At 35.9% G+C, this 13294-nt stretch overlaps 2 protein-coding genes across 2 annotated transcripts; one reads left to right on the top strand and one right to left on the bottom strand.

Moving 5' to 3' along the window:
* Nucleotides 1-8377: 8377 nt before the first annotated feature.
* Nucleotides 8378-9867, top strand: LOC132633401 (uncharacterized). The gene has a single exon (XM_060349801.1). The coding sequence runs from the start codon at nucleotides 8971-8973 to the stop codon at nucleotides 9652-9654; it is 684 nt and encodes a 227-aa protein (XP_060205784.1). The 5' UTR covers nucleotides 8378-8970; the 3' UTR covers nucleotides 9655-9867.
* Nucleotides 9868-10013: 146 nt separating this feature from the next.
* On the bottom strand, nucleotides 10014-12718 carry LOC132633400 (putative Peroxidase 48). Its single transcript, XM_060349800.1, has 4 exons — nucleotides 12287-12718; nucleotides 11149-11337; nucleotides 10720-10885; nucleotides 10014-10620 (listed from the first exon to the last, which is right to left on the bottom strand). The coding sequence occupies exons 1-4, from the start codon at nucleotides 12680-12682 to the stop codon at nucleotides 10106-10108; spliced, it is 1266 nt and encodes a 421-aa protein (XP_060205783.1). The 5' UTR covers nucleotides 12683-12718; the 3' UTR covers nucleotides 10014-10105.
* Nucleotides 12719-13294: the final 576 nt, after the last annotated feature.

The following is a 13294-nucleotide window of genomic DNA, read 5'->3' on the forward strand; positions in this document are numbered from 1 at the left end:
AACATCCATTTGATTGGGTCTACGACTCCGTGAGTTAATGCCCAATTTCCTGATGTAATCCTTGTTAGCAACCATCGAAAACGGCTCGTTTGGCCAATAAGCTTCATTACCAAGTGAGTGGAATTGGCCGGAATATGCTCTAAGGTAACTGTGGACCTTATATTCCCCCGCCACATAACTTGTTACCGTTTTTCTCATTCTCTCGAAGCACTTGACAGCATGAGAGCACGGCATGTGGTGCGTTTGCCACTTACCGCAAGTGCATGTTCTTGTTGCCTCATAAACGGTATGCACGTTTCCACCCTTACCGTTGTGATAACCCGTCCTAACTTCATACACATGTTGAATTGGGTCATACTCGGTCATTTGGTGATGCTCACTTTTTTTTCTATAATGCTCCATATTTTTTAAGGGCTTTGGCATCCATGTCCCGCCGTCGGCTAATATTGCTCTAGCCTGCCTTGCCCTAACAACAAATCGCTCCACAACCTGCTTGAAAGTCATTCTCACCATTGCGGTGACAGGTAGTCCTCGAGCAGATTTCAGCAAGCCATTGAAAGACTCTGAGCTGTTTGTTGTGAGCATGCCCCATCTTTTGCCTCCATCAGCATGAAACGTCCATTTTTCAACTTCGAGATTCATCAACCAAACATATGCGGGTTCACTCACTGCCCTGATCAGATCCATTTTTGCAGCCCATTTTCGTTGTTGATGCTCCATCGCAGCCCCCCACATCAATTTGTTTAGAGTGCCATTGTGAAACGTTGATTGCAAATTTGCCTTCAAGTGCCTTAAACAATAGCGATGGTAAACAAAGGGAGGCTGCCACCCCGGTAAATTAGCCATATTGTGCAATATGCCTTTATGACGATCAGACAACACGCATATGCCGGTACGATCCTTAATAACATGAGTTTTCAAATGGGTAAAAAAGATCCCCTATGTGTCGTCGCTCTCGTTAGCGGCAATTGCGAAAGCAAGAGGAAATATTGACCCATTGGCATCCATTCCTATTGCAATTAGGAGCTTGATGTCGTAGGCACCATATACATGCGTACCATCTATGGATATCACTGGTCGGCAGTGAGTAAAACCATTAATGCATGGTTTGAATGTCCGAAATACGAAGTTGAAGATTTTACCCTCTATAAGCCGCCACTCTACAATAGTACCATTATTAAAATGTTGTAGAGCTGCCATATACCTTGGCAGCGATTGAAAAGAAGTATGCCAATTTCCAAAGACCATCTCAAAAGCGCGTCTACGCCTGAGAAATCCCTTTCTGTTTCTTATAGTTTTACTATATATGGTTTAAACGTTTCGAATACAATCTTTGATGGGGATCCTGCACAAGTTTAAACAAACAACATTTAGTAATGATCTTTTAATCGATATAAGACATATAATGTACTAGGTAGGATAAGTTACCTTGGCGTTTCAGCAACGTCTTTAAGTAATACTTGAGCAATCATGTTTGTATCTAAATTATAATGATCTGCTCGATTTTCTTCCATATCATAAGTGTGTCTTTCGCGGAATTTTGTGATAGCCCACATACCATCAGGCTTAACAATTCCCCGAAGCAACCACTCACAGCCTTGATACCGTCGTTTACAAACTAGTCTCCATATCGTTGTGTTTGACTGATCAACTTTAAACTCCCTCATGTCCTTAAAACAATAAATTTTGATAGCCCATTGCAACACCTTTTTGGATGCGAACAACATTCCCTTTTCAAGGTAGCATCGATCTTTGTTGAGATCCTTTGGTTCAATCCAGGTTTTTTGGCGACTATCATCATCTTCTCTTGTGAAGACAAATGCATCATCACGACCCTGCAGGCTGTCAAGATAAGGGATATTGTTAGAATGCCACTGAACTGAGCTTTCAGAAATTGAGTTTTCAGCCATCGGTGGTGGTACGTGGTGGTGCATTGGTTCTTGTTGGTTTTGGCTTTGAGGAATATTGTTGGTCATACCAACTTGAACATCATCATCATCTTCATCATCGGTTACCTCTGCATTATTAGCTATTTCATCATCATCACTTGATGATGACTCATAATAATTAGGAAAATCTTCATTATCAAGTGCATTCATCCTCCTACACGAAAAATAACATATTTTAAATACCAACATCATATATATATATATACAGATAATTTCATATCAAGGTGATGAACTTACTGTCTTTCATAAGCACTGTCATGTTGTGGAGAATGATCAACTCCACCGAACTGAGAGGATTGACCAACATCCATATTTGGTACCACTGGCGAGTTTTGAGAATAGTTCCTATAAAGATTTGAAAACTGGTTATTTACCAATTCATACAACAAACACGTGCTACTACACATAATAATATGAAAAATTCATATTTACCAATTTTCATTGTAAGCTTGATTAAATTGCTGGCTTAGATTTTCCAGCGGCCCTTGACCACTCAAAATGTCTCCATAATAACTAAAGTCCCCATAAGTGTTACCATGAATAGACTGGACTTGAGGGACTTCTTCTCGATGTATCTTTTCAACATACATCTCAAGAACATTAATGAATACTAAATCACGATATTCTTCCGGCGATCCCAAATAATCACTCAAAGATTCATCATCGTTGATATTGTGCATGCCATAACGCACTACACCGTTTGATATTGTTTGTGGATATCTGCCAGTTATTGAGATTCCAAACTCAGTGGGTGTAGTTTTCATTCTTTTGTGCATGTAACTGACTAGTGTTTCATAATTTAAAGTTGTTGGAAATTTAACACGGGCTTTTGGTTTGATACTATAACGAATGGAGTAATTGTCCTCGACGATATCTCCATCCCAAAATAGTGAAACCTTAACAGTTGAAGCATTTTGAGATATTTTTTCTATTAAGTTTGATTTTTTTTTAATGACTTGTAAGACTTAGACTTATGAAGTTGATGCGTTTTTCACTCGTCAAGCCTTCAAGTTAAATAGACCACTCAAAATTGTAATGCGTGGTGTGTTGTCAAATCAACACTTAGATTGCGCATTAAAATGGTGCGCAATACAAGTCGTGTTAAAACGGTCAAATAATGCAGCAATGTATTGTCAAATCAAGACTTTATGTGTCATAGATTCCTGAAATTGTCATGCGTGGTGTTACATTGCGCATTAAAATGGTGCGCAATACAAGTCGTGTTAAAATGGTCAAATAATGCAGCAACGTATTGTCAAATCAAAGCTTTATGTGTCATAGATTCCTGAAATTGTCATGCGTGGTGTGTTGTCAAATCAATACTTACAATGCACATTAAAATGGTGCGCAATACAAGTCGTGTTAAAATGGTCAAATAATGCAGCGACGTATTGTCAAATCAAGGCTTTATGTGTCATAGATTCCTGAAATTGTCATGCGTGGTGTGTTGTTAAATCAATACTTACAATGCGCATTAAAATGGTGCGCAATACAAGTCGTGTTAAAACGGTCAAATAATGCAGCAACGTATTGTCAAATCAAGGCTCTATGTGTCGTAAATTCCTGAAATTGTCATGTGTGGTGTTACATTGCGCATTAAAATGGTGCGCGATACAAGTCGTGTTAAAACGGTCAAATAATGCATTGTCAAATCAAGGTGCTGGGGGAGGGAGGCCTTTTCACGCACGAAATTAGTGCGTGAAAGGATAAAAGCCTTTCGCGCACAGTTTCTGCGCGTGAAAGGTTAATTTTCCTGACACTTTCAGATGTTAGGCCTCCTGAATTCGTGCGTGAAAGGCCCAGGTTGCATATTTGCAAGTTGGTCCTTTCACGCACGAATTTCGTGCGTGAAAGGCCCAAGCTGCATTTTTGCAGGTTGGTCCTTTCACGCACGAAATTTGTGCGTGAAACCTATTAATGTGGGGTTTTTTTTTTTTTTTTTTTTTTTTGTACTAGTTTGGTTCAATTTTTTTTTTTTTTTTTTTGTGCTAGAAAAGTCGCGGATTCGTTAGGTTGTCGTTTAGTTCCAGTTAGGCTATAGCGATGGCACATGTCATTAACCAAAGGCCAAATACATATGCAGCCAGCCCCCTGAACTTGTAAAGATTTTTCATTTAGACACCTCAACTCAAGATATGACCTATTGAACACTTGATTTATATAAAAACTAGTGAATTTATCCGCGCTTCGCGCGGTCATGAAATACCTCATTGAAGTTATGATTTTTTTCCTGATACCCAAATATTAAGAGTAATCACAAATCATACTTTGTGAAATCTAAAGTTTACAAGTTCAACCCTTAGGTTTATTTCAAAATTTAAATAGTCAATAATTAAATTAAAAGTCAAAATAAATAAAACATCACCAATATTCTTAGTGGATATAAAAAAGATGTAAACACAACATCATAACAATCATATTTTTCCGTGTATAAAACATATATTGACAGATCAATTTATAGAAGTACACACACACAGAGTTTCCGGTGATTGAGAAATAATAAATAGATTACGAACCTCTAAATTTCTTTTGCGTCGCATATACAAATTGAAGGAATTTTGATAGAGGAATAAGATTGAAATTTATGTAAAACAGAAAAAATAATACCCCTTTTGTCTCCTAGCCAAAACAGACTATCATAAACCACAACTTGGCTGCACTATTTTTAAGAATAGCTATTACTAGTACATTAGGGAATTCTCTAAAATGTAGGAGTAACTGGTAAGCCCTAAAAAACTATCGGATGAGTAGAAAAATAAAATATCACTAAATAAACATTGTTATTGTCACCATTGCTGCTTAATTCAACGTTGATAGTTGAATGTGTGTACAACACTGATTTGTACTTCCATACAATTAAAAAAAATCACCGCTTATCTTTACATCGTTTGATATGTACTAAATTTCAACGAACTCATCAGGGTGCAAAACTACAATATTGCAAAAAAGGTTACATGTTTATAACCTATAAGAACATTGGTAAATAGATTTAACGGAAAAAATGACAAAACAATAGTTGATTTTGACAAAAAACAATATGAAGAGCCAAAACGACTTCACAAGAAGTGCCCTCACATATGCAACAAAAGAACACAAAAACGAAGTAAGAAACAACGAATTTATCATCTGAATAAGAGATAAGGCAAGTATCTAATAACCGAAAGTCATGTCTGCAAAGACATTCTGGTGGGCGGTGGCATATTAAAAGTTGTACAAAAATTCTTTTAAAAAAATATGAAGAATCTATGAGAGTCCAAACAATTAAATAATATATAGTTAAATAAATAACAGATTGAGGCCAATCTTAACCATATGAACGGACCTCGTTCAGGGGTCAAGGGAAAGAACATACCTCTGTTGACAAATTATTTTAGAGTATGCTTTCAAGGTGGCATAAGCCAACTATATTCATACAGTGTAAGTTATTTTTCTCTTAGCTTGAATAGTACATGAAAATTTGCAGTGCTAAATATGACACGATAATTCTGGTTACAATCAGATCCCTAGGACCACATCTCTAAATTATTTTCATATATATTTTTCCTATAAGATAAAATTAAGTAGAAACAAATAAAAAGAAATTGAAGGACATAAAAAAATTAGAAGATCATACTAAAATATGTGTACAAGCTTAACCGAAATATGCACAATTTTTGTGTAAATATGTCTTACCTTACTAATATTAGACACCAAAGAGATCAACATCTAAGGCCTATACCATATCCGTTTCTTCTTGTAATATATATATATATATATATATATATATATATATATATATATATATATATATATATATATATATATATATATATGTATGACTCTTTTAACTTGTAGAAGGTGAGGGATCGGAGGGGAGAGGCTCGTTGGAAGAACTTGAAAGCTGATGGGGCTTTTCAGTTCTCCATTAGCATATACAATAATTAATAATTAATACAGTAACTTATACACAATGAATTGGTGTGGTTATTACATAATTTAATGAAACTCAATAAATAGGTTAGAATGTGGTTAATTCCTTAATTAAAACATAAGAAAAAATAGAGAAAAATTCAGAAAAAGGAGATAAAAGATAAATAGGAATGATGACCATATAAAGGTACCACATCACTTTGTTTATGCCTAACTTTATATTATATATAAATTGCGTCTATTAGACATTATTGACAATCTCTCACAAAATTAGCGTGAGTCTCAAATGCGTTGACTGGGAAAACTAAGCAAATCACTATGTTACACTTGGAATTAGAAAGAGCACACTTTCCTACATTTTTTTTCTACCATTTCTCCCCACCATTCTCGTCTTCTTCAAAAACCCCTCGCCCCAAGTGTCCTTCCTAGTCCCCCAGAACTTCAGGTTTTCTTTGACTGTGAATTTCTGTATTTCAGTGATGGTTCTTGCATTTTCTTTCAAGTGATTTGAGATTTATATCACCCAAATTTAACCCTTCGAATGAGGTGGTTAAAACAAACATGGACATGGACGAATCCCCATTGATCATGCTGATCCACGTATTTTCTGCTTAGTGTGACACTTATATTTGAAGGACAATTAAGTTATGGTATGAGATGACGTCTTCCAGTAGATGGATTTGAAACTTAATTGAGTCAGCAATTTTTTTTCAAGATTAATAGATTTGTCACATATTGGGTGGTATATATGTGGGTGTCTAAAGTGGATTCTGTGATTTATGAAGAGCATCAGTTATAGTGGTATACGCAGGATTTTTCATAAGCAGTGTCACCGTGTAAAAGAATGAACAACTGAATAAATCACTATAATGATATCATATTATAAAAAGACAACTCAAATCATATTAATAAAACTCAATACAAGTACATTATTACAATTCTCCTCTACGAGATTTCATCTTTTGAAAAGTATCCATAATAGCCTCATTAGAAATAGTACTAAATACTTCTTTTTCTACAATATATAATTGCATTATTTTTAGGACTATATTTACTGGTTTTAGGACCCACTGCCGTTTTGTTCCAATTATATTTTAGTTATTTTATTGATTTAGGATTTAAATTATAGTATAAGCCAAAAAAAAAAAAAAGAGGCTAGGCGAGTTTGATCTAGCGACCTCACCTTCAAAATGAAGCTCCTTACTATCAGACCAACGCACAGCTTTGTGCTAGCAGTGTCACTTTATTATATTTATAGTTTACTTTTGTTCCATTTATTTTTTATATATGTATATTTCATAAAAAAAATTCAACGAAGCAGTGTCACGTGACACTCCTCGGACCAACATAAATCCGCCCCTGATTAAGTTATACAGGGTGGTGTTCATGGGATAATTAATTGAGTTTGGGTTCTTTAGTTGAGAATCTATCAAATTTGATAAGCGTTGTAGTTGGAAGAAATTAATTTATTTTTGTTCTCTGCTAGTTAAAGTTGTTAATAATCCTTTTTGTATGTCCTGCTTTAGATTTGAGGTTTTCGTCACTCTAAAATGGTGATAGTCTGCAAAGGTGATAAAAAGGTGATGGTGGAGTGGTGGTCAACACACAAAAAGGTGAAGGAGAGAGTAAAAAAAAAAAAAAAAAAAAAAAAAATTAGGATTCAATCTCACTCTCTCACAAGAGGTGTATTGCACTCTTCACAAGACATCAGCAGTTAGTGTCTAATAGACACAATTCAAATATAGATTAAGTGTTTAATAGGTCATCTTTAGTCGAGGTGCCTAAATGGAAAATCTCGACAAGTTTAAGGAGCTGCATATGTATTTGGCCTTAAGCAAATCTATATCAGCTGTATTTATGACTCATGAATGTTGTCGACGCCCACATTTCGTGAGCTTGCATTTGCTAGGCTTTGGTAATATACTCGCTCCATTCCATAATAAGTGGACTCTTTTAACTCATGCACATCCTTTAAGAAATTACTTACTTTCAGAAAATTATGAGTATTTTTACTAACTTACCTTTAATTAATGCTTAGAAAAAGAAAAGTTATTTAATGATTCTTGATTATAAATAAGGGTAAGTTTGGAAAAATAGGATTAATTTTTTCTTGAAATCCTAAAGCGTCACTTATTTTGAAACAAAATAAAAGGCCTAAAAGTCACTTAATATGAAATGGAGGGAGTACCTAATATTTGTCTGATCCAAAACTACTTATTGAGAGTTGACTGTTCAGTACAATAAAGTAAGAGCGGATTATATGAATTTATTGTTGAGGTAGACGATGCCTATTGGAGCATGTTAAAGACTGCTAGTGTTAAACCGTAGAAAGAGACTGATATAATGAGATTGAGCCTCATCTCCTCACCCATTTCAATCATATCTTCTGTTTATGCACCTTATCTTCATCAACCAACACTGTACCAATCTCTTAAAGATTGGGGGTCCAAAACCAGCTCTTCCTCTAAAAGTAGGAATCACTAAATCTACTCGATTAGTGGCTAATTAAGGCCTTTCTCATTTATTACTTGAGGTCCCATTGGCAGATAACTCTACAAAAATTTAGATACTCTTTAGTTGTATGTACTAATCACATCAAACATCCATCCAACTCATTGTTCAATCTTTTCTTTATAGTGATCATTATTGAAATTCCATTCCCTAATTCCACCATTTAATTATTCTTAGGCATGCAGTTATAGCTTTAAATGTGCCTGAACCCAACTTCGGCCTAAGCTTAAATATTCTCCTTCTTATAGGTGGACAGACCATCAATTCTGAATCCTCAAAAACCTCTTGATCATTGATTCGATCCATCAACCAGCAATTAGCTTTTAGTTTTTCTCCTCTTTATACCTCATCCTTGCAAATTTTCCGTGCCGGCTGTAGGGTCAGAATAATCAACATAATGGAAATAGAAAAACATATCTGGAGGAACAACTAAAGCAAGAAGTTTCCCCATGTATTTCATACCCTTTTTGCTTTTTGTCTTAAGCTAACAACGAGCAAATCAGCTCTGTCTGTCCCCTATATTAAACAACTTGGAAGTTTTAACTTCAGAGAAGCCAAACATATTGCAGTATTCTTGCTGCGCAGCTAAGAGAAAAATCAGATGGACGAGTTGTACAACAAGATAGAACCACAAATGCTGCTTAAGAAAACCATCCAGAAGACTAAGAATTTCCTCCACAAAACTCCCCATAATCTCAAGTTGTTTCTCTTTGGAGGTCACGACAAGCTACCTAAAGTTGCTCGTCACCTCAATCCTTTCTCAGGCAGCAGACGAATATTTGGCAGCAAAAGAATCTCAAAGTCTACTGTTCAGCAGATAGATGACTTGTACAGGGACTACTATGAACAATGGCAACAGCCTGATCACAATGAGATTTCAGAGAGAAAGATCGCTGGCAAAAATTTTAGGAAATATCAAGGGATGGCTGAAGGAGATACTGAAAGCCAGAGGAAAATTTCAGTGCGGTTCAGTGTGAAGGACATGGAAAGAGAAAGGAGAAAGGAAGAGGAGAAGAAAGGGCGAGAGGTCTTAACACGAAGCACGAGTAAAGGGGGTCTAACTTTACTGCAGAAGATGGAGGAATTGGAAATGATGGAAGGAGAAGATATCGATCATGTGCTGGATGTGGAAGAAGTGCTCCAATGCTACTCTCTGCTAAGCAGTCCAGTTTATGTTGACATTGTTGACAGATTTTTCATGGACATGTACACCGAGTTCTTGATTCGAAAACCATCAGGCAGTGTCAACAGTTCAATGCGAAGACTTGGTCCTCTCAAGCTGTAGAAACAAACAAGTATCCTTTGCGTGTGCCTCTGAGATTGTGAGTGGTGGTGCAATTTCTCATCTTCTACTTCTCTTCCTGTTTGGTATTTGTCATTCGCTTAATATCAATTAAAAGATCCAGGAATGTGTGTATTTCTCTATTTATTTGTGTAATATGATATTCAGAGTATTATTCTGCTCAATTGATATTTTGACTGGTGTCTGCTTTCTTAACGAGTCAACCTGACCAACTGTTTGTTTAACTTTTAATGAGCTTTGGAATATGCCATAAGAGAAAGTAAAACTAGATTTGAGTCTTTAAAGCCTGTTTAATTCATATAAACAAAACCAGAACACTTGTACTACTAAGCACGATGATATCACAGAATTTCAAGAAATGAGAGAGTGAAGCTGAGGGACCAAAACCAAAATTTCAATACGCTAAGCAAGTGAGCAAACCATTGAGCTTTTATCAGGAAACTTTCCGGCAATCTTTGCGAACCTGTCCCATTGGTGCAGTCAGGACTCCCAAGTTAGAAAGCTTCATCATTGTCAAACCAAAATCTTTGTGAAACAAAGACACATCTGAAGCATAAGCTTGAACCCAGGTTTTAGTTTCTTCCCCTGCCGTAAGCTGTTGATCTACATAGAGTATTCCCCTGCCTTGTAGAAGACTGCGGTAATATAGTGTACCAAAACTTTCTCCAGGTCCTTCATAGTCCATCTTCATTGCTGGCTCCTCCACCGGGACAGATGACAATTGAACGATAAAAGATGAAGGTGAAGGTGATGCTGAAATTAGTTGGGACGGGGATAGTGATTTTGATGCTGGTGACATCAAATTAGTAGCCTGATTGGTGTTGCATTTTGACCTCAAGAGACTCAAAAATTCCGAGTCCATAGAAGGGTCAGAGCTATTAGTCCCGCCGAAGTTGTAGAGCCTGTTGACGAAGAATTTGCAATGGATCTTTCCAGTGCTGTGAGCCCCTGTTGCAAATAACTCGAATCAAACACTACCAACATAAACTAGATTTCATCCGTGTGAAAGCAATCAACACGAAGATTCCTACTAGTAAAAAACATTACCTAAGAGGCTTACTGCCTCCCTTTCATCGAAACCTTTGGATGAGAATGATTCAATGATCTTGGAAAGATCATCCTGAGGACTAGGAAGCTCAAATGTTGCAACTTCTGCGAATGAAGCTACACTGTCTCTCCTTCCTGTTTTCAGTGGGTAGAAAGGGCCACCAGCCTGAAATTAATGGAAGACTCTTCAGTTGTGTATTGGGTATACAAGTTCACTCTTCAGCCAAAAAACTATGAGTATTACTTATTATACATGTATTTTACAATCCAAAAACAATAAAATGCATGATAAATACAAGGATTGAATCCCCCTGACTTGAAATCACAAGCTTGATCTAGTCTATTTCTATAAAAATTGAATCCCCTTAATAAAATTCTAGTTCCGCCACTACGAGACACACACAATTAACAAATAGATATTGGAATTACCAAAATAACACTTTCTCTAGCAGCCAAAACAACAGCATCAGCACAGGAAACAACTCCTGGACAAGCTTCTTCAAGCTCTGATTTAACGATATCTATAACGTCAAAGCCCTTCAATGACTCGTTGGGCGGAGATTCTTTCTCGCTCTGCATTCCCTCAACAGAGTCCAGTAAAACTGAGGCATCACATCCCTGTTATTTAGCATTGATTGATTAGAAAGCAACGAGTCATAATAACCAAGTTTGCATTGACGAGAACTTCTCAAAGACAACACATATACTTCAAATTCAATGTTCGCCGTTGAGACATTCAATATACTATTTGAATTGGAAAAGAGAAAACAAATTGATTTTTCATGATAAAGAGCTCATTTGTTAACATAATCAGTAATAAATAAACATGAGAGAACAAGAGTTAATGCTAAGAACTTACAAACTAGTTACCCGGAATTAGTAATATAACCAATACCAAAACAAAAAATGGAGTCACATAGCCAAACAAAAGCAGAAACACCAGGCTATATGAAACGGACTAATCAGGCCTCTGTTTTTTTTTTTTTTTTTTAATCAAAGATCAGAAAGCATTATACTATTGCCGATTTAATAAACTTCCTCGATAGCAATCAAACTATATTACTAAAACTGATCAAAATACTTCGAACTCCTGCTTCGTCATTGACTATAACGCAAACTTTTAGTTGAAATTGCATAACCAAAAAAGAAAAAAATGCACTGATGTATAAAACACGTTCAGGCCTCTGTTTTTTTTTTATCAACGATCAGATCAGATCAGAATCAACAAAATCCAATTTAATAAACTTTCTCGACAACATCAAACAATATTACTAAGACTGATCGATACATTTCAAACTCACGCTTCATCATTAACTATAACCCTAACTTTAAGCTGAAATTGCATATATAACCAAAAACGAAAAATACACTGATGTATAAAAACACGAGCAGAAACAAGAGATTACACAAGTAATTAAGGAAAATGACACTTCATATTCCTGTTTCGCCATCGACTATAACGTTAACTTTAAGTTGAAATTGCAACCATAAACGAAAAAAATGCACTGATATATAAACACTCAAGCAGAAACACGATATTATACAAGTAGCTGTTTAGGAAAATGACCTCAACAAAGCAGTCATGGAAAACAAGCCTCAACAATGCAGGAGCAATCTGTGGTCGCTTTTTAAAAAGATCTCTAACACTTGATCTGATGATTCGCTCAGCTTCAGGACAAGTTTCATAGTAGTAATCGTATTTGAGAGAACCAAGTGAGCGAGTTTGTTGTTGGAGCTTCCTTCTCTCTACAGAAGTCGTAGCAAACATTGGAAGAGGTGGAAACGAGTAATCGAAAATCGAGTTAGAATCATCATCAACATTATCATTATCAATAACAGATAGAGAGCAATATTTGTCAATGTGTGAAGAGAATTGCTTATTGATATCAACGTCTTGGTTCTGTAAAGAAATGAGAACACATAACAGAAACACAAGACAGCTCAATTTCCGTGTAAAATCCATGGGAAAAATATTGAAACTTGCTGATGATTATTTTGAGCGGAGCGGGAATGAAATAATTGATAATGGAAGTGTATGCGTTTGTTACTTGTCAGTGAAGCTGGCTAGCTGGCTGTACACCGTAACTAACTCTTACCCATCGGTAACAAGAATACCCTCTTATCTTTCCCCAATTTTCATTTCTGCCATCACACTACTTTCTTTTCCATCGTCTTAGACTCCCTTAGTCTATCTTTATTTTTAGAGAATTTTAGAGTTGACATTAGTATTATTTAGGCAGCCCAATCAATTTTGCTTATTACGATTGTTAATGTTAAAAAATGTAGCAACAAATTGTGATTTATAGTACATTATCTATATAGTCTCTGAGCTACGACACACCTTTATCTTTTTAAGGGTCCTATTACCTCTTAACTTTTTTAAAACGGTGATAATTATTCCGTTTTAAAAAAGTTCAAGGGGTACTAAGACTCCGGAAAAGGTAAAGCATATCGTAGCAACTTTGACCAAAGTTCAGGAGATAATAGTGCCTTATCCCTAAATATATCAAAATATTCCACAATGAATGTCTAAGTTACACGGAGAACATGCATCTACCATTATGCTCTTATTTTT

This window comes from Lycium barbarum, chromosome 3 (genome assembly GCF_019175385.1).
Source record: "Lycium barbarum isolate Lr01 chromosome 3, ASM1917538v2, whole genome shotgun sequence".
Lineage (NCBI taxonomy): Eukaryota > Viridiplantae > Streptophyta > Magnoliopsida > Solanales > Solanaceae > Lycium > Lycium barbarum.

Excerpts from the sequence above, each read along its gene's own strand:
- LOC132633401 (XM_060349801.1), top strand. The coding sequence starts at position 8,971 with ATGGACGAGTTGTACAACAAGATAGAACCACAAATGCTGCTTAAGAAA.
- LOC132633400 (XM_060349800.1), bottom strand. The coding sequence starts at position 12,682 with ATGGATTTTACACGGAAATTGAGCTGTCTTGTGTTTCTGTTATGTGTT. Across the intron at positions 11,338-12,286 it reads TCCATGACTGCTTTGTTGAG|GGATGTGATGCCTCAGTTTT; the intron begins GTCATTTTCCTA and ends GCTAAATAACAG. Across the intron at positions 10,621-10,719 it reads GGAGGCAGTAAGCCTCTTAG|GGGCTCACAGCACTGGAAAG; the intron begins GTAATGTTTTTT and ends TATTTGCAACAG.